The sequence below is a fragment of the Anopheles stephensi genome, chromosome 2, assembly GCF_013141755.1.
Source record: "Anopheles stephensi strain Indian chromosome 2, UCI_ANSTEP_V1.0, whole genome shotgun sequence".
NCBI lineage: Eukaryota > Metazoa > Arthropoda > Insecta > Diptera > Culicidae > Anopheles > Anopheles stephensi.
In genome coordinates, this window is record NC_050202.1 from 75,667,672 (window position 1) to 75,690,980 (window position 23,309).

General features: G+C 45.5%; 1 protein-coding gene across 8 annotated transcripts in view; it reads left to right on the forward strand.

The window, feature by feature from the left end:
• The window catches only part of LOC118507665 (furin-like protease 2), a 191,770-nt gene that overhangs the window by 88,562 nt on the left and 79,899 nt on the right, over nt 1–23,309 (forward strand). For all 8 annotated transcript variants that reach the window (XM_036046442.1, XM_036046443.1, XM_036046446.1 and 5 more), the window contains one exon: nt 2,942–3,974. In XM_036046442.1, coding sequence (XP_035902335.1) covers nt 3,471–3,974 — 504 coding nt within the window. In that variant the 5' untranslated portion in view covers nt 2,942–3,470. The remainder of the gene's footprint in view (nt 1–2,941; nt 3,975–23,309) is intronic.

Here is a 23,309-nt window from a genome sequence, read left to right on the forward strand (position 1 = left end):
TTAGTACGCACTCATCTAGGCCGCTGCTCAGCGATCACCTGCCCCGAGTCAGAACATCGAATCGGAACTTCTTAAATTCTGTGCCACTTTTTCGCAAGATTTATTCAGCGCCCGTCCAGCTGGGCGTGCGGATCCCGGCTTTGCTACATTAAATCACGAAAAAACACGCTCCTTCCGTTTTTTTTGCGTGCAACCGAAAACAGCCCCTCCCCCCCATAGCCAGCCCGACCTACCGCCATCGTTCATTCTTCTTAATTGGATTATGGTTGTGAGCTGTTCCGACAAAACCTCGCCCACCCGCCACCCCTCTCAAAACCTGTTGGGTGGACCAACGTTATGGTTGTGTTTTCCTTGTCCGGGGTATTTCCGGCCGAATGTTTCAACGATTGAGAAGAGAAAGCAAGCGAAAAACAAGGACAAGGAGGTTAGGAGATGGGGGGGAGGGGGGGGAGGGGGGGGGGGTGGTAAACGGGACGGAAAGCGTGGGAGGATCGTGATTTTACTTTTCTTCTTCGTTTTAACAGCTCCCGGCATAACAACACGCGTTATGTACGTGCAATGGGCAGGTGGATGGGGGGAGGTGGGGAGTATGCCACCACCACAGGTAAATTGGAGACCGAAAGAAAGCGCGCAAATGAATGTAAGAACTAGCGCGAAAACGGTTTCGCGTACACCGGAATGAAAAGGAAAAGATGCACACTTACACGGTACACCGGTAGCTCCCGGTTGCGCAGAACACCTTTTCGGGGCCGGGGACAAACATCTGGGCTCGGGGAAAAGTAATGGAGGCCTTCCGGCGCCCGGTGGCACAATCAACCTGACAAATGTTGATTATGTTTTAAATATTAGAACGCGAGCGTCAGTGAGGTTCGCTTTTTTTTTTGGGGGGGAAAAGAGGAGCTACATTAATGGCTTTCCAAGCCACGCGACCAGCGAGGGCGAACGCATCGGGGGTGGTAATGGTTTTGAGAGGGGAGAAGAGAGTAAAAGGCAGCCGATTTTCCGAATCCACCCGGCAGTGATGCGAAGTGACGGTTTTGTAAATCAACTGTATTCGTGGTTCTTTTAAGGGGCAACGATGGCAAGAACCATGTTCGTTACGTCGTAACGCGAAAGGTAAGATTTGGGATGGTTTTCCGTCATTTCGAGTGCTTTGTTTAATTCTTCTGTTCTGTGTACGTCAGAAGTACGTGTGTCGTATGTTCGGTGGATTAATTAACATTTAAATATTTATAATTAAAAACTTGAACCGTAGGAAGGATGCTGGCAGTGACATTGAGATGTTGGGATGTTTTTTTTAGCCTGAAACATATAATTGGGTTGTCTCATGAAGCGGTTCTTTTCTCCCGTAGCGGAGGACATTTGCTTAAGGACACACAATCTTTCAATGGAAGAAAGGATACAGATGTAAAACAGAGAAACGAGTGCTAATAGGCATGTTTTTAATGCTTAAGTTCGCGCAATTAAAGACTAAGGCTTATAGTTAACATAATATTTATGTAACGTTGTTAAAACTAGCACATCTGAGACCTCGTTTCGAATGGTTTCAAGTGAAATATTTAAAGACACGCCGACATATATATTTTTTGTTATATCTGATACTATTCCTCATCCAGAGGTCATCGAAATGGCAAGCACAGAGAGCAGTAGCAAGCCCTGGATAAAGAAATCCGAGGATTCCCTCGGGGGAGGCATCCCATCCGAACGGCGATCCTAAGCAAGTGCAAATGATGTTGCCGTGATTCCGTGGCCACTGACATTGCAAACAGAGTAGGCACGGACAAAGCAGCATCGACGACCGGTACAAGCGGCCGAGGGCCATGTTGATTACATCTTATTACTTTGCGCGATAGCCATCGGGCATCGGGCACTGTTACCGTGGACACTGATAGCGTCATAATAGAATAGCGTACGGATCTACCTTCTGCAAAGCACAACCAACGCAAATCATGTTAAGGTATTCCATGGTTGGGCGAGCCGTGAGATTTACGAAAGCAAAAACAAAAATGAACATGAAATACAAACCAGGGCAGGTATTGCACAGTGTGAACCTGAACAGCATCCAGTGCTGCAAACTACACGTGCCAGGAATTTTGTGTGTGTGTGTTGTGGCTTGAGCTTGAGCGAATCGTTTGTTTGCGTGGTCAACCGCCGTACAGAGACGACGGGTAAGAGCGAAAAATATCTCTTTTTTTTTGGCTCGCGTTAAACAGAGGTAAGACCTCGGTAAGACTACTACCAGGGACGGAACTCACGTTCTGGCGCTTCGTCCATTTCGAAGGTGAGAGCTACCGAGACAGAGAGCTTATCGGCGTTGGCATTAAGCTAGCCCGCGGGCTAAGGATAATAATGGTACGGGTACGAGATGGCGTCTAACCACGGACGGGCACAGAACTAACTAATGGAGCCCGGGTGATGGTGCGTTTGTGATTTACATTTTGATTAACCACCGCTCGGCGAGTTGCAGCCGGTGAAGCGAAGTGCAACAATGTGACGCGAGTGTTGGAGCTAAATTTTTCATTTTCTGCGCCAGGGAAATGGGTGGATTATGATGGTTGACTCCCGTGTCGCGATGTGGCAGAGCCCTTTGCTTTAGGGCAACTTAATTTGATGTCGTCGCTTATTCGGGCTGACGGTTGGTAGGTTGTAGTTGATGAGGTAGGATTATTTAAGTACAGGCGAAAACACTGTTGCCCTCAGTGTTAACGTGGCTAGACGCTAAAGCCATTTTCTGCAAGGATTTCACTAGATATAGACTGATATAAAATGTGAGAATTGATTTGATTTTGTATCGCGATTGAAAGCAATTGCAATGGCAGGGATAGACGATGTAAACAACAGACCAATCTTCAAGACTTTAATATATCCTCCATTCCAACATACAGGCGATGAAGATTTTCGTACTTAACCTTTGCTTTTCTCTTTTTATTTTCTCTTTCAGATCGAAGCTGCTGAATGTTAGCTAGCAAAGCAAGTGATCGGGCAAAATAACCGAAAGTGTGTACAAAATGATGAATTGAAAGTAAACGACCCACGTTCAATGGTTCCGCACATGTAAGCATGTTGTTCGGATGAAACGAGCGATTACAAAACGCAGTGCGCAGTGCCATTTGCTGATAGTGCGCCCTTCCTAGAACAGCACTTGTCACATTCTATTGATCCTCGTTTGTTTTCCCACACCCTCCAGACACCTTCTCCTTACTTTAACATCCCTATCAAAGTGCCCTGTTTTTCGTTTTCCTCTCACCACGTGGTGTAGTTTGCCGTGCGATCGCGATCGTGATCGTGTGTGTGTGTCAGTCGGTGACGTGTGGTCTAGAGCGAAGAGCAAAAGTCAGTGTTTATGAGCGCGCTAAGTGTGCACGACCTCAACAGCAACTGCCCATCGCTATTCCGCCGCAAACGGTGTTGCTGCTGTCAGCGCTCCGACCCGACCGCAGCCACCAGCTAGGACCTGCGACGCGCACAACATGGCGGCACTATCACCACCAGCAAACGAACAGCAGCGATCATGCATCTCGTCGAGCGTGAGCCAAAGACGATCACAGCCACCTGTCCACAGCCCTTACCGGGCCGTTCCACTGGCAGAACCACAGGTTAGCAGTGGCAGGAAGATGGCTGCCCGGTGGATCTACGTAGCGCTGGCAGCACTGCTGGCTGCAATCACACTGCACGAGGTTGACGCATCGCCGAACGCAACCATCGCTAATGGAAGCGTTAATGGGCCGATTTCGGTGCTGCCCAATTACAACGTTAGCAGCGATGATCTAATTACGCCGGATGAGATCAATGCCGGGCTGCTGGAGTACGTAGCCGGGCCGCTTCCACTGGCAGCGGTGGATGCAGCCAAACCGAGGCGAGAAAATGCACGCCCAGCCGCCATCTACATGAACGAGTTCGCCGTGTACATTCCGCGGGGCGGCGATGTGGCCGACTCCATCGCGCACAAATACGGCTTCAGCAATATGGGACAGGTAGGTGCAGGCGGTGCATTTAATGCTCTTGCGTATTCGGGGGTTTTCAGGATGGTAAAGGTCAAGCGAAAATGTCAAACGGTGACCGCTGGTCCGGAAAATAATCATGCGACAATGATGCGGATGTGACAAAATTACATCACCATTAGACACCCATTATTGGCAGCGTTTGACAGTTTGGGGGGGAAATAGGGAGTTGCATTTTGCTGCATAGTTGTTTAGAGGGTGCCAAGCACACACGGACACACACATACTCGATGCCCCACATTTCCCAGGAGTCACAAGCCCTCGTGGGCTCGGTGGGTATGTGACCATTTTCTGCGCTAGTGTGCCGTGGCTACAATTTGTCAAGCGCCAACCATTGCCATCACGCCCGCCGGCACGGACGGATAGCTCGGATGGCGGACGGCTGATAGGCAAATGAATATTAAAATGTATAATCATAAACCGTTTAGAGAGGGCTAATCGTTTAATAGGATTTTGATTGAGAGTGCGCACATTTCGCCTCGAGGGCTCGTCCTTTCGGCGTAAAAGAGTGGAGAATAAAACCGATGAATAAAAGACTACAAGTTTCGGGCATGAGCGAAGGCCAATTTTAGATGGGAGATTTTTTTTTTTTTGGGCTACTTCTACGTACTCTACCGGATGGGATGCGTTGCCCCAACGATAAATCGATGTAGCTAAAGTAAATTCTGCCCGTCTGCTCAGCCGCGCCGTTGCACGCCGCGTTCCGATGGTTGGCTGATAAATTGAAGCTGATTTATCATTTATTCACGCACAGCCTGATGTAGATTTTGGTGGGGTTTTTGAGGCGCGCAGACATAAAACGGACAGTGCCGGTACACGGTTTGCATCAAAATTCTGACCTAATCGAGAACGCTTCAGGGCGAATCAGCTCGGCCTGTTTTCGTAATTTAAAGCACATATCTAAACCATGTACAAATTGCGCGTGGTGTCGATAATCTGGTCGACCAGGACACGTTAGAGCTATTATTAAGTGGCCCCAGTTTACGGCCATCCTGCATTTTATATGCGAGGTGTACCAAGATTGAATTGCTGACAGAATCCCGGAACGACCCTTTGGTTTCTCCCCAGAGGGAAAGAGAGAGAGAGAGAGTGAGTCAGAAAAAATGAACTCTCCAGCGTATAAGCTCGACAGAAACTCCTTCGTTCTTCGCTCAAGCAAACTTACCATGCACTGCAGCTAAATGTTTGGGAAAGTGCCGAGTGACGGTTTGTTTATCCGGCAACAAGAAGCCGTTCGGACACACGCCATCACGTGTATAGGCTCTCTGTTTGTACACCTCATTCTTGGCACGTACTTCAATTTGTCAGCATCGTTCAACGCCTTCACATTTTTCTAGACGTTGTAGGGTATTTGTGTGTGTTGATAGACATTTCTTTTAGTTGAAAATGGGTTTCGGCTGCCCAGCTTCTTGACGGTGAGCAGCCTTTGGAAGGTTAGAATATTTAGCGGGTCTTTTAAGTAATTCTGATAGGTTAAATTTTGTGGGACAATCAATTGGTTTGTAATCTATACGCACGGGGAACAGAACGAATTAGGCATCCATTTTTTGTACTCTCCATCAGAGATCCTTACTAAGTAAACACGTTTTGTCGAACACGTTTTGTGGTTCGTCGTGGCGCCACAAGTAGATGGCGCCTTCCACCGGCAAAGTCAGCTCAACCAATTAAGGACGGCTATGGTGGTGAAACACAATTTGCATAATTTTTGCATCTCTAATCCGCACGCTGATCAAACAGAGCGGGCTTCTTTAATTAGCGACAAATTACTATTACCACAGGTTCTTGTTCTAACACGGGCGAGAGAAATTCCGTCGAACGAGCGAGCTCGCAACACGCTATCTTTCCTGGTTATCTACTGAGCTATCGGGCGTTAGTGTTCTACTAGAAGTAGCGTATTTAAAAATTAGCCTTTCGACTTAAAAAAAAGGGTCTGTTAATTTAAAGTTAATTCAAGCGTGCCAGCGTCTCTGATCAAATATTCGGGGTATTCTGTTTTGAAGACAACATCCAAAACTGTGGTGCCGAGCTGCGCTGAACTGGAGCATGGATAGAGAGTGAAGAAAATAATCGTAAAAAATGCCACCATGATGGAATTAAAATCCATCTCTATTCAATCGAATGCCCTTTTGTTCGAAGGGCTATCCAAGATGTTCTCCCCCGCCACAGTGTCATGAATGTTGAATCGAACAGCATTGAATCTCATTTGAATGCAAAATCGATTGACTGCTAATTACGGACCCTCGAAAGAAAAGCCAATCCTTGCAGGGTGCGCGGTGGAACCAAATGTTGGAAATCTTCGATTCGGTTGACGAAATTTTGCACAGAACCAAAAAACAATAACAAAAAAACCGAAAACAATGCCAAGCAAGGAGAGGGCGAAATATTTCGATCGGGGAAAAAGTTCCATCCTACGCGTGTTCCTTCGCTATCCAGTAAGTTCGCTTTGTTCGCTTTCGGGTTTGCAAGAGTTGAATTGAAATTCTCGAAACTGCGTTGTCTGGTAGCACTGGCACCACCAACGAGACCCACTGCCGGTGCGAACAAGGATCGGAACGGGGTCTGTGTTAACATGCCGCAAGTATCTTCGTCGACCGAGACAATGGATGATGATGGCGGAAAAACTTGTGCCATACCAATTAAACCGTTTTCGGAAAGGCAAACCAAACCACCAAGCCTCCTCCTTTCCACCGGTTCTTCCACGCGTAGCTGCTTCCTGTGGAGCGGAGGCGCGTGGTTGCTGTGAATTGCTTTCAGACAGGCCACTTGACGCTATCCTTTCCGGATTCATCCGATGCCGGGAGATTGACACTGGAAAATGGCAACAGCACTCGAGCGTAGCCAAATGCCACTACTTCAGACTATTTCAGCTGAAGAACTTTGGCGTCGTGCTGGTGGAGAGCGGGAAGAGTGCGATTTTATACCGGGGGACAGAGTTGGCCACCGTTGGTTGTTGGTGGTAGGATTGCACTGCGAAGGAACGACTACTTGAGCCACATCTGAATCTGCATGAAGAACTTTGACTGTTTTGATAAGCAGTTTCTCCTTTTTACGGACAGGATTGAATGTGGGAAAAACTTGAGCTTATTACCCATTTCAATTATTATCCATCCAAAAAGAACAATTTTCTATATAATGTATGTTTCGTTAACGTATCTTAAGTTATGAACAAAAATTGCGGAATAAAATATATCTCATCTTACCTTCAAATTAATTAAAAGAAGTAGTCCAGTTCTTCAGCAAAAGCTTATCTTTCCGGTTCAGATTTTCATCGTTTGTTTGCTTTGTGACTCCTATCAATCGAAAAGCCAATTTTCTTTAAATGAAAAAGTGTCAAACACCTCTTTAAAATTACCTTTCTCCTACGTTGGGAGAAACTGACGTTAGAAACCTAGATCACCGATAACTTCCTTCAAGAGCATCCACACTTTAAGCTACTTTACGATCGCACCAGAACTTGTGGCGCTGCTAACCAATTATTTATGTTTATTAACCCATTTTATAAAACGCCCTTCACATAATCTTTTCATAAACTTACCCGATTTACCGACCGCACGACGACGGACCGCCCTTATTCCAGGCGTTCTCAATTCAAGCCGAAAAGGGGGTGGGTGTTATAAAAATCAAACTTAACCCGTCGTTCCGCCCATCGTCGTCGGTGAAAAACACATTCCATCCGGTCCAGTGATCGGTAGAGGGGCATGCTTAAGTGCCACATCCAAACACGTTTAGCGGAGCAATACAGGTCGTAAGTAAATTCATCACATCCAACACCAACAGGCCTGGGCGCCACTTTTCCACGAGGGTGCTCGGAGCTTCGTGCATAAATGGCGCCGTTACCATTTAACCCTTGCGAACCCACTAAAAATGCCAACCCCTTGCTGGCCGGTTTCGACAGCGACAACGACGCAACTACGAGCACCATTACCATCATAACTAAAAAAAAACGGAACCGATGTCTTACATGCCAGACGGTGGGACCTTGACGTTTCCGGTGCGAGTTTTCCATGGCCCTGCTCACCGGAAGTTGTGCTTCGATGCCACTTGCGACGGTGTTGTGTAGGTACGTGCTGCCGCTCACTCGAACAGACAGACAGGCATACAACCGCACGCACTCACACATCCGGCCCAGCCCGGCCCGTGTCTTGGCGGGGTTCGTTCGCAGCGAAAACTGTGCCACTTCCGGTGTGCGCCAGCGATGAGCGAATATGTTGGCAAGTTACGTGACTGGAGCGACATACAAAAACAGGCAAATAAATTTATTCAAATTAGAGTCACTTTTCGGCACAGCGCCCACACACATCCCTTTCTCGATGTAAGAGCGTGTGTGTGTGATAGAAGTTGAAAATTACTCGATCATATGGTTGGGATCTGGCGAACTTTTGAGGGGGAGTAGTGTTTGGCATTCTAGCAAGGCAATTTGGCTATTCGGGTTCCAGGAGTAGCTCGTGAGGGGAACGTGTAGTCGCAGAACCAGACATCAAATTAGCACCCTTTAGCTTCTCAAACAAGATCATACTGATGGCGAGGGGGGTGTTTATTGACTTGCTGACTTCTTTATCCCTCCATCTGGCAGCCCTTATGCGTTACGGGTTGCCGTTTCGTTGAACGTTTCGTCAACTGTACTCGCAGAGAGCATAAGTTCAGCATTTTGTTCCTTTTTAAAAGCACGTACCAAAATAAGCGAAATAAGTCCTTGGATACGTTCCAGGGTTAATGTTTGTTGTGGAGCTCTCATCTTTCTGTCACCTATCTCCGCGGTATCATTCTTGGAAGGTGCTTAGATGACGCGGATGGACGGGTTCTCACCTACTACGAAACGATATGGCCGTAGTAAAGCAACAGCAACAAAATTATAAGCCAATTTAAAATCCATAAAGACACGTATAAAGACGTTTTTATGGCGTGTTTGCTGCTTCACGCTTCTGTCTGCGTTCTACAGCTCACCAGCACCAGCGTTCATTATAGTTCTGCCATCCAGTGGGCTTTTCGGATATGTACTTCACCAACAAGTATGTACAACCTCTCATAAGAACCACAAAGAGAGATTGTGACCATTACCAGCACTGCCGGGGCTAGTATTTAGCATAGACAAGTAACAAAAATACGAAATTCGAAATTCCTAATGAGGGAAGCAAACACACATTGCCCGCGCCCTTAGCACAGCTTCAGATGAAAGCATTTCAGTGTTGGCACAATTTTTGTGGATTTTCGAGTCGAGCAAAAACGTTCATACTCGAAACATGTGGCCACTAGTTCGTGTTGAATTTCCCGGAAGGTTTTGTAGTTAGTGTTGTGGAAAATCTCATTTTAACCCTTTTTCCCCATGGCCCATCCCGTCCATTCCCAAGCTGCTCCCGGGTGCCTGGTTGCTGCCTGTGTATATCGATCGAGTTGCTTCATGTGCGGTGCTAAAGACAAGGATTATCCCGTTTTGTGCTGTGTGCTATGTGTATCATTTCAATCGGGTAAACAGAGCGTGTACGTAAGGTTTTTAAAAATTCTTTTAAAATAAAACCAGAACCATTCATCTTATTTCGGTGCTTTCCCGGAATGTTACTGTCCTTTCAATCTGGGACGGTTTTCGCTGAGATTTGAAACAAAATTATGGTTGGAAATGTGGTATAAGCGTAATGTTATTTAAGCCCCGTCTGGTTGATGTACTTGTGTGATGTACATGTATAATCGTAATGAAGATCTTAGCACAACACATTAAGATGAAGTTGATTTCGATTTCCGGTGCTAGAGTATGGATGGCCTTCTACCGTCATTATTCAAACAATAACTGCCCAATGTCCAAGTTGTCTGCTTAAGTCGACTCCTGTGAGTAGATCATCTCTGTACGGTAAACTGCATCCTTCGAAGTATCTAAAATCTAGTTCTATCCCTTCCCTTATGCTTCCTGGAGCAGCTTCAAGCACCTGAAGGTACTCCCTGAGGGTACCACGCCTTTCGTACCGATTATACCGATAGTTTTGATCAAGCTGCACTCTCGGCTTTGCAGATTGTGGTTCTTTGTATAAATATGTAGAATTGTGCTTGTATTTGTGCATAGTGCACAACTTTTTCGATATACACGATCTCTTGATTACGGCACACCAAGGTGATGGTGAACTGAAGTCCCCGCTCCCACGTGGCTAGGGATTAATAAGTAATCGTAAAACTTGTACATACTGTGTGCTATAGGACGGGTTGGCTGTAGGGCATAGTAGCCTTCTGAAGATTATTTATGTATTTCGGGGAGGTACTGCAGAACGCCTAAAGTTAGTCTAGTACGAGAAATAGAAGCATAAAGAGAGACAGAGGGAGAAAGAGAAAGCAAGAGATAGCCGGAGGGAAACACATGAAGATACAAATAAATTGAGACAAAACTCTGTTAGAAAGTAATTATCCGCAAACAAAATATTAGCTATCGGAAGTACTTAACAAACTTTTTTTATACATACTCCTGTACATACGCTATTAGAACTCAATCCCCAACAGATCAGCAATAAGTCTGTCGAGTTCGCAATCCATTTCTTTGTTCTTCGGGTGGTCTTTTTGATAGTCCTGAAGTATATTTACAGTCAAATACCCTCACGACAATACATTGCGTCTATTGTTATGTTGCGACTAGTTACGTTATAAGCCTCAGGTCCTATCCACAATAAAGATCCGGCCGATTGTCGCTACCACACCAACACCAGCATACGGAGCGAAAAATTCCATGGCGGGCGAGATGGAAATTCGTTTGCACTCCAGCGTGTCGTAATGGCGCATAAAACGGACACGGTCATCAATCAATCGCTTTATGGTCGATAATGGCTTAGAGTGGGTGTTGGCCCAGGAAGCCGTCCAATGTCGCAGCAGCTCATCCAACAGAACTGCTGATGCAGACTTGAAACAACGACAGCGACTTGCTGTATTGGCTTGGTGGCCTAGATGACAAACGCCAAACGCGCATTCGGCCGTAGCGCTCGCTGTCCGTGTGTCGTAAAAAAGGCCGGAAATTGTAGCACGTAACATAGGATGGGTTAAGGATTCTACGAAACTAGGTAGGGTGTATCACCATGTCAGGCGATGTAATGAAACATATTGTCATCAGTAGAGTGACTTCTCCCTCGGGTGCAGCGATGGTCGGCGGCTGCTTGGTTACTGAAGTCAGCTAAACTTTGCACCATTCTTCGGTAGCGCGACGTGTCCTGGAGAGAGGTCAGGCCACTTCGCGGGCGGACTATCCTGGCGCATAAATAGTATCATGCTTGTGTATCAGACTCTTATCAAGGTTCGGTACGTCGCGTACATCAGCACGCTCGCTCAATCTCACTATCCAGCAGGAGCTAATCGTCATAAAACAAAGTAATTGTATTTTCAGTAAATGTCGCGTGTGTTTTTTGTCCCTATCCCCGACTTCCTTAGAAGCCTTTAGTTACCCGGAAAGGTTTCACGTTTTTGCTCGTTTTTGCTTCGTCAGCCTTCCAAATGGATTGATGGCAAGCATGTGCTTTGAGGAGGAATACAAAAAAAAAGTATCAACCCTGTACCAACTAAGCACAAAACACAAATTCATCCATCCGTTGTTATTGCTTCCGTATTCTAGCGCGCTGGGAGTGAACTAAACACACACACACTCACTCCTTCGCGTAAAACCCCCGCAGAAAGAATGATACCCGATTTAGCTATCCTGGACCTGGAGAAACCCTGTCTAGTAGGTCTAGGTTTCGCCACCGTGGCATGGTACGGGGAATTATGATCGATACATGGCACAAAATTAATAGTCTAGGACTACAGCGTCATCATCACCCCTGGGGTAGCCCAAAACCGAGCGCATGTTGCCAGCACACTTTTCGGTCGCCGGTTGGCGTGGTTCGATTTTTGGGCTGGGCTCTCGCCACCGCTACCGGAGATGACGGTGCTGTTCCTGTTTTGCGAAAATTTTTACTCCCCACCTCGGCCGGCGTCTAGATTCCCCGGCCATCCTCAACTTCGAACGGACGTACGGCTGGTAGCGGCAAAGTTGGCCATAGATTAAGTGTACCTCATCCGCTGGGGCGTTTCAGACCTCTCGCTTCCCGCTTCAAGCTCTGTATCCTTTTGCCGGTCTTCCAGCAGATCAGTGCTTAACTTTTTAAGCAACGATCGGGTCATAAGCTTCGTGATCCGCGTTCGTGATTTTTTTTGTTTTGTTTTTTTTTCGATGTTTTGTTCTCTCGCTGGGGTGCTTTTTTTCTCCAGCACACCTTCTGAAATCACCACTCGCTCGCTAGTGTTCTTATGGTGCGAGAATTATGGCGTGGTTCTCGTATAAGCGGTGGGGCTCTACTCTTCTACTGAGCATGGTTTTTTTTTGGCAACCGTTTTCTTCGGTCGAGATTTTGAGCGTTCGCTGCTACTGGTCTCTGTCTGCTGTCTTCGTCCTCGCTGGCGCTGCCAGATGGAATTTCCAATCTAATCTGATGGTGTTGTATATTATCATACTATATTTGCTTTATGTGATAGGAATACTTTGTTTGAGAAGAACGGCCAACGCCACCGTGGTAGCACAGCAAGCGATCGAGGACCGTGAGCAAAAGCAAGAAAAGATTCTTGGCGTTTAAGACTTCGGGCCCCGGGAACGGTTGGTAGCCTTCGCGTGTACGAAAAACTCTGGAGGAAAAAAACTTCGTGCACAAACGATTCGGTGGTTTCGTTTTACTCCGCCGCTACCGAGCGAATCTTGCATATGTATTTGGTGGTGTAATTATCCGGAGCAATATTTCGGACGAGTTTATATTGTTGCCAGACGGTGCGGGAGGTATCCCAGCAGCTGGGTACGAAGATAATTTAGGAGTATAATGATATTCATAGGATTATGTGTTTTTGATGAGTTTCTTCCCGGCTGGGCTTTGGCCTGAAGGGGAAAGTTAACCGATATTGTTGAGTTATTTATAGATTGCCTGTTGGCTGGAGATGCTCAGCAAAAATTGAATGAAAAGGTTGGTACAGGGTTTTTTTTTCTCCGGACACAGATTATCCTTTAATCAAAAATTGCTTGCGGTAGCAAAATTGTTGAGCTTGTTTTCGTTCGAAAATATTCGGGTCGATTAAGACATTGCTGAAGTGTGGGTTGAGTAGAACCCTTTATATTTTTGTTATATTTATTAATTCGTTAAATGCTCTAGCGATTCGTGAATGTCGTGAAAATTTAAAAAGGAAATCTTTTTTTGCTACAGCTCTCACATTGCATAAAGACTTCAAAAACGGATTCAATAAAATCCTGCGTCGATTGCCATACATTGATGTAAAAGCAACCGGAGCTTTCATTGAATCTTGTTCCTCTTCCACAAACATACGATACAAATCATATTTTGGATCTACTATCTATCCTCAACAGAAAAAAGAAAACCAAAGTAATGATATCCATGCTCCACACTAAGAAGAAAAAAATCACTTCCCAGAAGCAGCTCCTTTACCATAAGACTTCTACAGTAAACATCACGGAGCTGCTGCCCTGACTGTGGCCCAGCACACACGATCATGCTATTTACGTGTTTCGGTCGGCTTTGGTATGGCAACACGCGATGACACAGCAGCATCCAGCATGCAAAAATGAAGCACTAGCATGGTGACACGAGAGCAGACAGCAAAAAAAAAACCCGGTGAAATCTTCACAAACCGCCTGCAGTCATGCAAACGCGCGGGTGGAAATACTTCAATCATCGTGTGTATTTCCACCACACAAAATCCGGTCGTCATCCGTTCGGTGGCACCAACGCTGATGGGTGAAATTTGTTTTTGATTGATAAGTGATGTCTGAGGCCTTACACCCCACAGTCAGCCGGGCAAAAGCGGCTTCTTTTTCCATCAACCACACCTAGCAACACAGCGCCACAAACGGGTTCGAAAAACGGTGCGCAGTTCCGGGCAGTATCCACCGTCGCTTTGACTTCATTGTAGCCTTCCTCCACTTGGCGACGAATCGCTTTCAAAGCTCTGTATGCTGGAATGCTGGAAGGCTTCTTTTTTGTTGTTGTTGTTACTACGAACCAAAGTGCAAAGCATCATGTCATGACATTTTGATTTTCGTACCGCGGCTCGGTTCGGGCAAAAATTCTGCTTCCAACGAAGGCGTGACGGGGAGTGAGGTCGTAATCGAATGTGGCGTGGAAAAACTGGCAAACAAATCATAATCCTGTAAAGCATACACATCATGCATACATATGATACCGTTGGGCTGGCGATACGACGATTTACATTGTGCCTGTGTCATCGCTATCGCTCTTCAGAATCTCTTTTTCGATCTTTGCACAAGCATTTGCAATGGATTGTCACAACTATCTCATTAGTTACTAACTTCAAAGCCGACCGATATGCAATTGAATTTCTTATTAAGAGGAAATTATTCGTAGATGAGTTTAAAAGAGGGAAAAACATTTGAAAAACTTTCACAAACACACACCCATCAAGCATCGCGAACTGTTCAAAATAGGATAAGTTTCGTGACAGTGAAGGATGATACTGCTTGACGAATGACGAAACGTATGAAGGCATAATACACGAAGTACAGGTAGCTCTATTCTCTTGTGTGTCTTTCGTTAGCCTTCTTAAACATACGATACCTCCTCACCCACTCCCCCCCCCCCCCCCCCCCAAATTGACAAAGAAACGATGTACGTTTCCATCAGGGACGACTACCCTTTGTATCATCACACTTCCGCCAGCTTGGCATGCACTGTAAGCACTGTGAAAGGATACCGCACCGCATTCATTCTGCATTCAGGCTTCGGTGTGTTGAAAATCTTAGAAGCACAAAATCAATCTCACCCGTCACATCAATAACCGATACGGGGGAACCGGTCGGAAAACAGTTCGACAAGGAAGCAACGTTGAAACAGTAAGCGTACCTTGACTGATGCGCGGAAGAGAGAAAAAAAAAGGTCCAATCCCAAGTGATGTACCGATGGGAAAGCTCCACAAAACGAAGGCATACGTGTGTAGTACATACCTTTTGCAGCCCGAACGAAAAGCATCAAGAAGTGCCGGGAAGATCTGAAGGCCAACCAACAGAAGAAGAAAAAAAACCCGAGAAGCGAAATAAATCGCAAGCAGATGTCAGGTGTCGAGCGGATTGAATGATGTCATGAGTGATAGTGGGATTGAAAACACATAAACCCGAACGGAGTGCAGTGCCGTTTCCCTGCACTCCCCGACGGTAGAGTGGAGACAGGCATAAGTGGCAATGTTGCAGATTGTTGCAATCCATCGGGATTCGGGAGGCTGTGCCGCAGCGGTGGCAGCGATGAACCCTCCGACAGTCGCAATGAAGACTCCCCATTGACTTATTTTGGCTCGAGATGCTTAGTGATTGATGGTTTGAAGCAGCTCGGCATAGCAAAGTGTGAGCCCTGGCTGTGTTTTGCATTGCACGTGGCGGTGTCCGTGGGGAATGTTGAGATAACTATCGAGTTTGTTTTTTGCAACTGAACTTGACGTGTACCGCAACACCTAACGAATAACCCCTCATAAATAGTACGGCATAGAATTTCTTCTTGATGGAGATCAAGAAAGGATTTTGTTGGATTAAAATAATTTTTGAAAATGAATACACTTAATTTATAAAAACTATTTAGATCCTTTTAAATTATTTTACTGAACTATAAAAAATAACTTTTCTTTATGTTTTTTTTTCCTAAAAAAACAACTCGGAAGTGCATATCCGATCCGAAGACGCACTGTCGCATTTGTTGTTCATTAGTGCCTGTACCGTGCCAAACTCCGATAACCGCTCGCTTCGTTTCGCTCGTCGTCAGCGCAATCGACAACGCGCCCGGTAAACACTGGTGCGTAATCGAAAACTGATGACCATTTTCATCACAATCATCTTTCATTTTGCGCACTCGCTCGTTCGTTCGTTCGTTAGGCAATTTCCCGCAGTGTTGGAATGCTGCATACCGATACCGAGGAAGAAGCGAGATGGGGAACACACACACAAAAAAAACGCCGATACACCCAAAGTCTTAAAGACACATCTGTCTTCCGGTCGTTGTGTTCTGTTTTCTTTTCTATTCTCTTTTTTTTCGCTCTCTCTCTCTCTCTCTCTCTCTCTGTGTTTGTGTTGCGCTCCACTGTCAGCCTCCGAGAAAGAGGTCATCGACGGATTTATGCGTTGTTTAGCGCTTGCACAGCACTAGCGCGTAAGGCTGGTGAAATGGGAAGGACCAGGCGGAGACAGCAATCGAAATCGCCCAGGCCTTGAATGGCGCCGCCTTTTGGTGTCTGGGCGATTGATGGCCGCCGGGAAGCACAGGAAGCGACCGGGTCGGCAGATCGGCACATGTTTATTAATGATCCGGTATCGAGAACACCAGCCAGCCAGCCAGCCAACCATTCGCCCATTCGCTCGTCACGGATGGGAAAATTGCATGGTAGATTTTCGGGACGACGATAAAGAAATGGTGCGTTTTCTTTACAGTGTGTATTGTCTGCGAATGTTTGGCGCACGAGTGTGCGTAAGCGAACGATTCGTTCGTGGGTTTGTGTTGCTGTTGATGGGCAGGATAAGATTTCCGTCCGTACCGTCGCAAATCGGTCGACAGGATGTAGAAGGCTGTCGCCTCGTAGGTTGGCCAATAATCAGCCCTCCCCTCTGAGCTGGTCGTTAGCAGTGGAGGACCAGCTGTGTTCCACCGTGACGTCCTTATCGATGTCAAGCATGGCTGCTGATGAGCGCTACCGATGATTGCACGTTGAGCGAGCGCTGGGCCATCAATCGATAGCTGGAATGATGAGGCTTCTTGATTTTTTTTTCGTAAAGTTTTCTTATCGACGGAGGAGATGTGTTGGCGGCGGTCGACCCCATACACCGAAGGTGGGTTATCGAATACTATCTCGACCGTTCCCCTAAAGCTTTGGATATAAAATAGAAGAATATGAAAGTTGTGTGTTCGACTGAATTTAGAATTGAGTGAGTTTCTTAAACTCAATTTTAACGATCTCAAAACACTTAACAAGAAATGGAACCAAAGCTCAATCGTGACTGCCGGGTTTGAACCATATTGCCTGCCCGTTACTCTCGACCGGTAAGACAACTGGTGCAGATCAAGGACAACTGCTGTTCCGAATTTTAAACTCGTGATAGTTCAGGGCCAATTGATCCATTCGCTTCACAGATCAACCGCAACCGGTATTGTGGAGCAGCAAAAGCATCTCCTGCTTGCTTACGCATGTTTTATTCAAACAGCCATCTGACTGACTCTGCATCACCATACAAATGATACCTTTTAGGAGGCACACGGTGGTTTTTTTTTTGGTTTCTTGCGTAATGACGCATTAATTACGAACGAGACAAAAAAGGAAAGGAAGAAATAGAAGCTAAAAAGTGAACCCGTTCGCCGAGTCACTAAACTTAGTCAACAAGTTTAACTTTGGAAGCTGGCACAACCAGACCACAACCACGTAGGTGAATGATGCGTGACACTGGAGGTTGTGGGTAGCGTCAACTAGTTGACCGTTCGGTGGCTTTGGATTATTAATCATTGCCAGTGAATTGCTCGCATGGTTTCTGATGGTTAGTTTTCGGAGACATGTCTCATTCTTCTTCGTTTATTGTTGCTCGATGCGAGAGACACTTTGACGTTATTTAGTTTTGCTTAGTGGCTTTAGCTTGTACTACTCAAGTCTTACTTGTTCGGTCATACAACTAACGCTGAAGTTTTTATCAACATCTGTAGAATTTATCACACTCAAACTTGTTTTTTTTTTAATTGAGGTTATGCTTTAAAAACAGTTTTTCAACCCCAAAAAAATCCTTTCAATAAATTCACGCAATATGTCGATAAAGCTGACCGTCTGCATAATGAGATGGGCAGAAATAAATTAACTTGATAAATGTACCCTTCGTTAAGTAATTTATCACTGGATTAAGGGCACGGGATGGAATATGGATCATTTAGGAGCAAAAAAAAAATGGCTGCTTATCCGGCGATGATGACATTATCAAATTTACACATTATGAACCCTGGCAAACTTATAATCCTCGGCCCTCTCCCCCCCTCCCTCCCCATGGAACGTTCGCTGGCCCTGTGTGAATTGAGGCCTTTTTAGGCGACGCGAACCAATAAATCAATTAAAAAGTCATCACCCCAATCAGGATCCTTTGACACTGTGTAGGCTTTCCAGTAGTCCGCGTCAAGAAAAAAGCCGAAGCGAATTGATGTCTGCTGCCTTTTCTTTTCAGTCCTTCTTCTCACCGCCACACACACACACACACAAAGCAAAAACGGATTCCCTAATCCGCTTGGCGTTCTTTAAATCCTTCCAAAGTCGACGACAATCTGGCGATTGGAAGTCAGTCAAAACTTTCAACGCCAATTCGTTAGGTTTCGTGCAAGGTTTCGGGATGGTGCGAGTGCGAGCGAATGTTCTCCATCCATCCTGAACTGATCTCCTCGGCTGGCAGCGGCGAAAGTAAAAAGTCAACTTTCGCTCTTACAAACACACACACTCACTCAACTATATACGCACGCTCGCTCGATTGCTCGTGGACGTGACGAAAAACTTTTCTACCCTACCCTAGCGGTTTGCTGCTTGTTACCGCTTCTTGTCACTGGTGTTCACCCTCCCCGGGGGTGCGAGGCGCTAGGTTGCCAGCGCGGCCAAGTCGGAAGTAGGATGCCGATCGACCTTAACCATCTTTCAATCTAATAAAACATGATTAATAATTCAATCAAAAGATCTTATCAAACTTTTACAGCTCCTGTCTCTTTACGCATCTATGGGATGGGATGGCTGTGAGTGGAAGGAACTTCCAGTCCTCTTTTTTGTGTTTTCAGCTTCCTTCCAGTTGCGCCCCGAACGACGGAAGGTTTGGTGAAGAAATTGGCTAAAGAAATTAATTGCGGGATATTGGGAGAAAATTCACTCCTGAAGCTGCCCTGGGCTGAACCGTAGGCTTACTTTTAACTTACTTGCAGAGGGAAGTAAGTGTGTCACTCGAGCTTCATTCGAAGGGCAAAGGAGATCAATTCTAGCTACGTTCTTGATAGACTTGACGATGTCCAATTGGACTGTTGATAGCTGCAGTGATAATATTGTCTCGGAGCGGGAGTTGGCAAACTTTTCCGGTGGAAACAAAAACCACCAGCAACGATCGAACGTACGATATGTGGGATAGCAAAGCATTATGAGCAGTTGTTGAACATGCTATTAGTGTGTTCTGATTACTTTGAGCCAGAGGATAATCAATGGAATAATCCAATGTCGCTAAGAGACACTGGTTCGTTGGGTGTCAGTGGTTGATCCAGTTCTTCTCTGGAGGATGTTAGGATAGAAAATGGTATTAGAGGTGGAAACATGGCTTAATTGATGAAAGTCTCACACAAACTTGCTAGTCGGATTTAAAGCGAATCCTTTTTACTTAATAATCCTTGCATGAAATGTAGCTAAATAGTTTTTCAAAGGTGTTTTCCTGTTAAAATATTTAAAAATGTTCTTCTCTATACTTTCTATACAAACAGCAGGATTCATGTTGTTAATGATATTAAAGGATTTTTACTCCTCGCTTACTTCTTACTTTCTTACTTCCATTGTTCCCGAAGAACAACACAACTTGCTTCGTCTTTGTAACAAGCGCTCTTTCTTGCCCTGTGGTGGCCTGCTGCAAACTGATGGCTCCATCATTTGATTCTCGCATTTAATACGAGACACCATCCTGTACATTACCACATTACATCGGAACCATCATCGGATCTTCATCACTTTCGCTTCTCACACGCGTTGGTTGTGGAAACTTCCCAAGAAGGTAGTTCAGTTTGGCCTTTTTTTTTGTAAATCCATCTTCCGTCGAAAGGAAAACAGCTTCGTCTCTTACTTTGTTTCTGTTGCCTGACAAAAAAAATAAAACACGCAGAATGAACTATGTCTCTTTTTACAGAGGCCAGGAATAAAATCAAAGACCAAAAAACCACGATATGATGCGCGCCCTAGTGAGCCATCCGTCGGTTGGTACCTTATCTTCGCCCGATGCTGTGGCACCTTTAGCAGAGCTTGGTTGCCGATTTTTTTTTTTTTGTTGCTGTAGAACTAAAAAAGCGGAAGCCATCTTCGCGCAAGAAAAATCTTTTCCCCTGGGTGCATGGAAATCTTGTGCCGGCAGCTGCTGCTGCAAAGTTGGAGCTTCATGTGTGCGTGAGCGTACGCCATAAGGCTCGCCTCGGTGCTGCTGCCGTGCTGACATGGGTTTGGATGGGCAAAGTTTCGAGCAGTTGTACGACGGGACGTTGCGAGAGAGAAGGAGAGAGGGAGTGTATGAAAAGTCTTTTATGACAGTTCATTATTATCCTTCGAGTTATTCTTGCCATTACAACGGCGATATCCGATCTCGCTTGGCCTTAGTTCACCCGACGCAGGTCGACTCCATTGAGTCGAGATCGCAAGAGAGAGCGAGAGAGAGAGTGCATTACCGGGTTTCTTTGCTCCACCGTCCGTTTTCTAGGGTTCCGGGCTTTTTTGTTCCGAGGATTGTTGTTGGTAGATCTCGCCCTTCACTTCCCGGCTCCGGCATCCCCGTCCCACCACCGACGGTTCGTTGAGTTCGGTTTCGAATGTTTGTGAAACCGTAACTAACGACCGCCGTCGTAGATTATTCCTTCGCACCACAAACCGGGTCACAAGGGGGTCTGTCTAGGTACCACCGCTTGAACGTTCCTCACGGTGGTGGTAGTTCGCTCTCCTTTTCTCACGGTCACGAACATGTCATTATTTTCCCGTTTCGCTTCCGTCTTCCGGTTGTACCACCACCCCCGGGAAACAGTCCCCACTGACCGTTTCTAGGGGTTTGTCCCACCAGCGAAGATGTGCGAAGGTTTGCATCACTTTATTTTTCTCCAGAGAGTCCGATGCTGCTGTCAACGAATGTGGGGGGGGAGGTCAGAGGACTCAGACATCTTCCTGCTGCACGGTTGTCAACGGGTATCTTCGTTCCGGTGGGCTTTTGTTTTGTCTATACTTTATCTACTTTATTTTTTCATCCTTTTCAACCTTGGCAAGCTTTTATAGTGTGTGTGCATTTGTGTTGTATCTAGTTGTAAGAAAGAAACGGACAAACGGAGCAGAATATTATTACTTATACTCATTTGTTTGCCGTGTATTTATGCCGATAGGTATCGTCTAATGCCTTCAAACTTTTCCCTGATGAAACCAGAATCGGTAACGTTGTTGAATGAAAAAAAAAAACGAAGTGGCCTGCACGGTCGCACCTTTTCAACTAGCTAGCCAGTCTAAAATGTGAGCAGTTGCTTGTGAAGATGGTCGTACTGAAGCTTTACAAAGCAAATGCGTACCTATAACATTGTAATGGATGTTTGTAATGGCGAAACTTTTTTAATGCACCATTTGCGAAATGTTTTCGTTAAGAGGTCGCTCCTTGTGTATAGCTCCGCGAAGTGGTGAAATTCATTGTGGCTCTCACAGTACTTAATATTCACTTACTGCTATATGGCTGGTTTGTCGAAGCAAACCGTTTTTTTGTGTTTGTTTTTCCTTTGAATGGTGTTGTTGGAGGTATTAGTTCGTTAATTTGTTTCTTTCTTTTCTCTTTACAGGTAAACATTACAAATAGATTGATATCGTTACTGGACTTTTAACGCAGTTTTAAGATAAGTATAAAGATGTTGACACTCGCCATGCCGATGCTTGGAACTACTCTGAATCCTAATAACGATGCAATACAACGATGTCGATTTTATCAGTTGAAACACTGATTATCTCATTTCCACTGCAGTTATACAATTTCCGTGCTGCAGCTAGTCACGCAGTTAAAGCTATTATTCTGCACAACCATTGTCAAGGCACTCGTCCGCATATTCTCATGTGGCTTTGATGTGCTACTGCTAGTGGTGACAAAAAAAAGACCAGTGGAAGCTCTGCAATATTTCATGTGATTAAAATGTGCCCTCAGCATTCAGCGAAACCTTTTTGTTGGCAGCCGTTAAAATTCGTACCAAGCACATTTCTATCCGTTTATGGACACTACAAAAAAGAAGAAGAAGAAAAATAACAAAACAAAACCCACAAAAAAATCGTCCACGCGAACAGAATCCGGTCACCGATGTCATTTGCAGAATATTTATTCACCGAAGTGAAAGACATCTCGACACCATACGCGGGCGAACAAACACAGTGTCACACACGAGTCAGGCGCATCACACGTGACGATCGTGTGTCTGTTTGTGGCAAAGGTGTCAACAATAGTCCATTCAACCAGGTTTTTTTTCGTCTTCTTCCTCTCTTGTTGTAGGTGTCTTTTTTTTTACTTTTCCTTTTCGGTCAATGTCAAAACTTTTTTCTGCCGCATCGTTTATCGGTTGGGGCCGTGCATAACCGTTTACAGCCGCTTATCCACACGTTCTGTTATGCTTTTTACGCTTGCAGGTGGGAAAAGGCCACTTGACCTTAAACAATGGCACCTTTCCGTTGTGGGCGATATTAACTTTGCGATGCGTAAGTAGCGCCACATAATGTAATTAATTTTTGTGTCACATTTGATAGCAGTGACCTAGGTGATGTAAGTTGCTGTAGTTGGGGTGGGTTTTGCCGGAGCGCTGTTTAAACCGGGGCGCCCCCAACAAGTGTGGCATTCTTTGATCTTGTGCAGTGCGGTGGAACAAAGCTCATAAATTAATTAGTCCGGGTGTGTTTGCCAAGTTTATGCGATTTATTTTATCACGCCCGGATGAACAGTAAAGGGAAAATCGGAAAAGTGGTGCTTAATAAAATATATTAATTGCTTTTCCACCTGTCACTTGCATGTTATGGCGTTGTCGTGCATTATAGGTACTGGTGTTTACTAGCCGGTCTTAAGGACTGACACATGAGATAGTGGATTTCTTTAATCGATTATTCTTTAATTGTTTGATGAGCTTTTGAAATGTTGGGCACCTCATGGTTTTGAGATAAGCTTCCTGGATCTTACCCAATTGCAGTGTTAACAGACCAAACCCGTTTTAAGCTCACTGTAAAATAGTTACAATTTCTCTTGCACTTGTTGTGCGCTTATTCAGCTTGTAGTTCGTGCAACAGTGTGAGAATGATCAGTTCATAGAAACTGTACAGCAATTTCAATGGTTGATGAATTTGCATAGAACAGCACAGAAGGATCAACGCTCAAACGTGCTATGAAACGTTTGCTCCGAACAGCATTGTAGTTCGTTACCTTGCTCATTAGATTTGCCACCCTGTACCGCCACTCACACGGTCTACACAAAATGGTGCCAAGTAACGCCAGCTGAACAAACAGAGCCTTCTGCCGCTTTGCCGGAAGCCGCACTAGCTGCAAAGTTTCTGTTGTTTGCACTA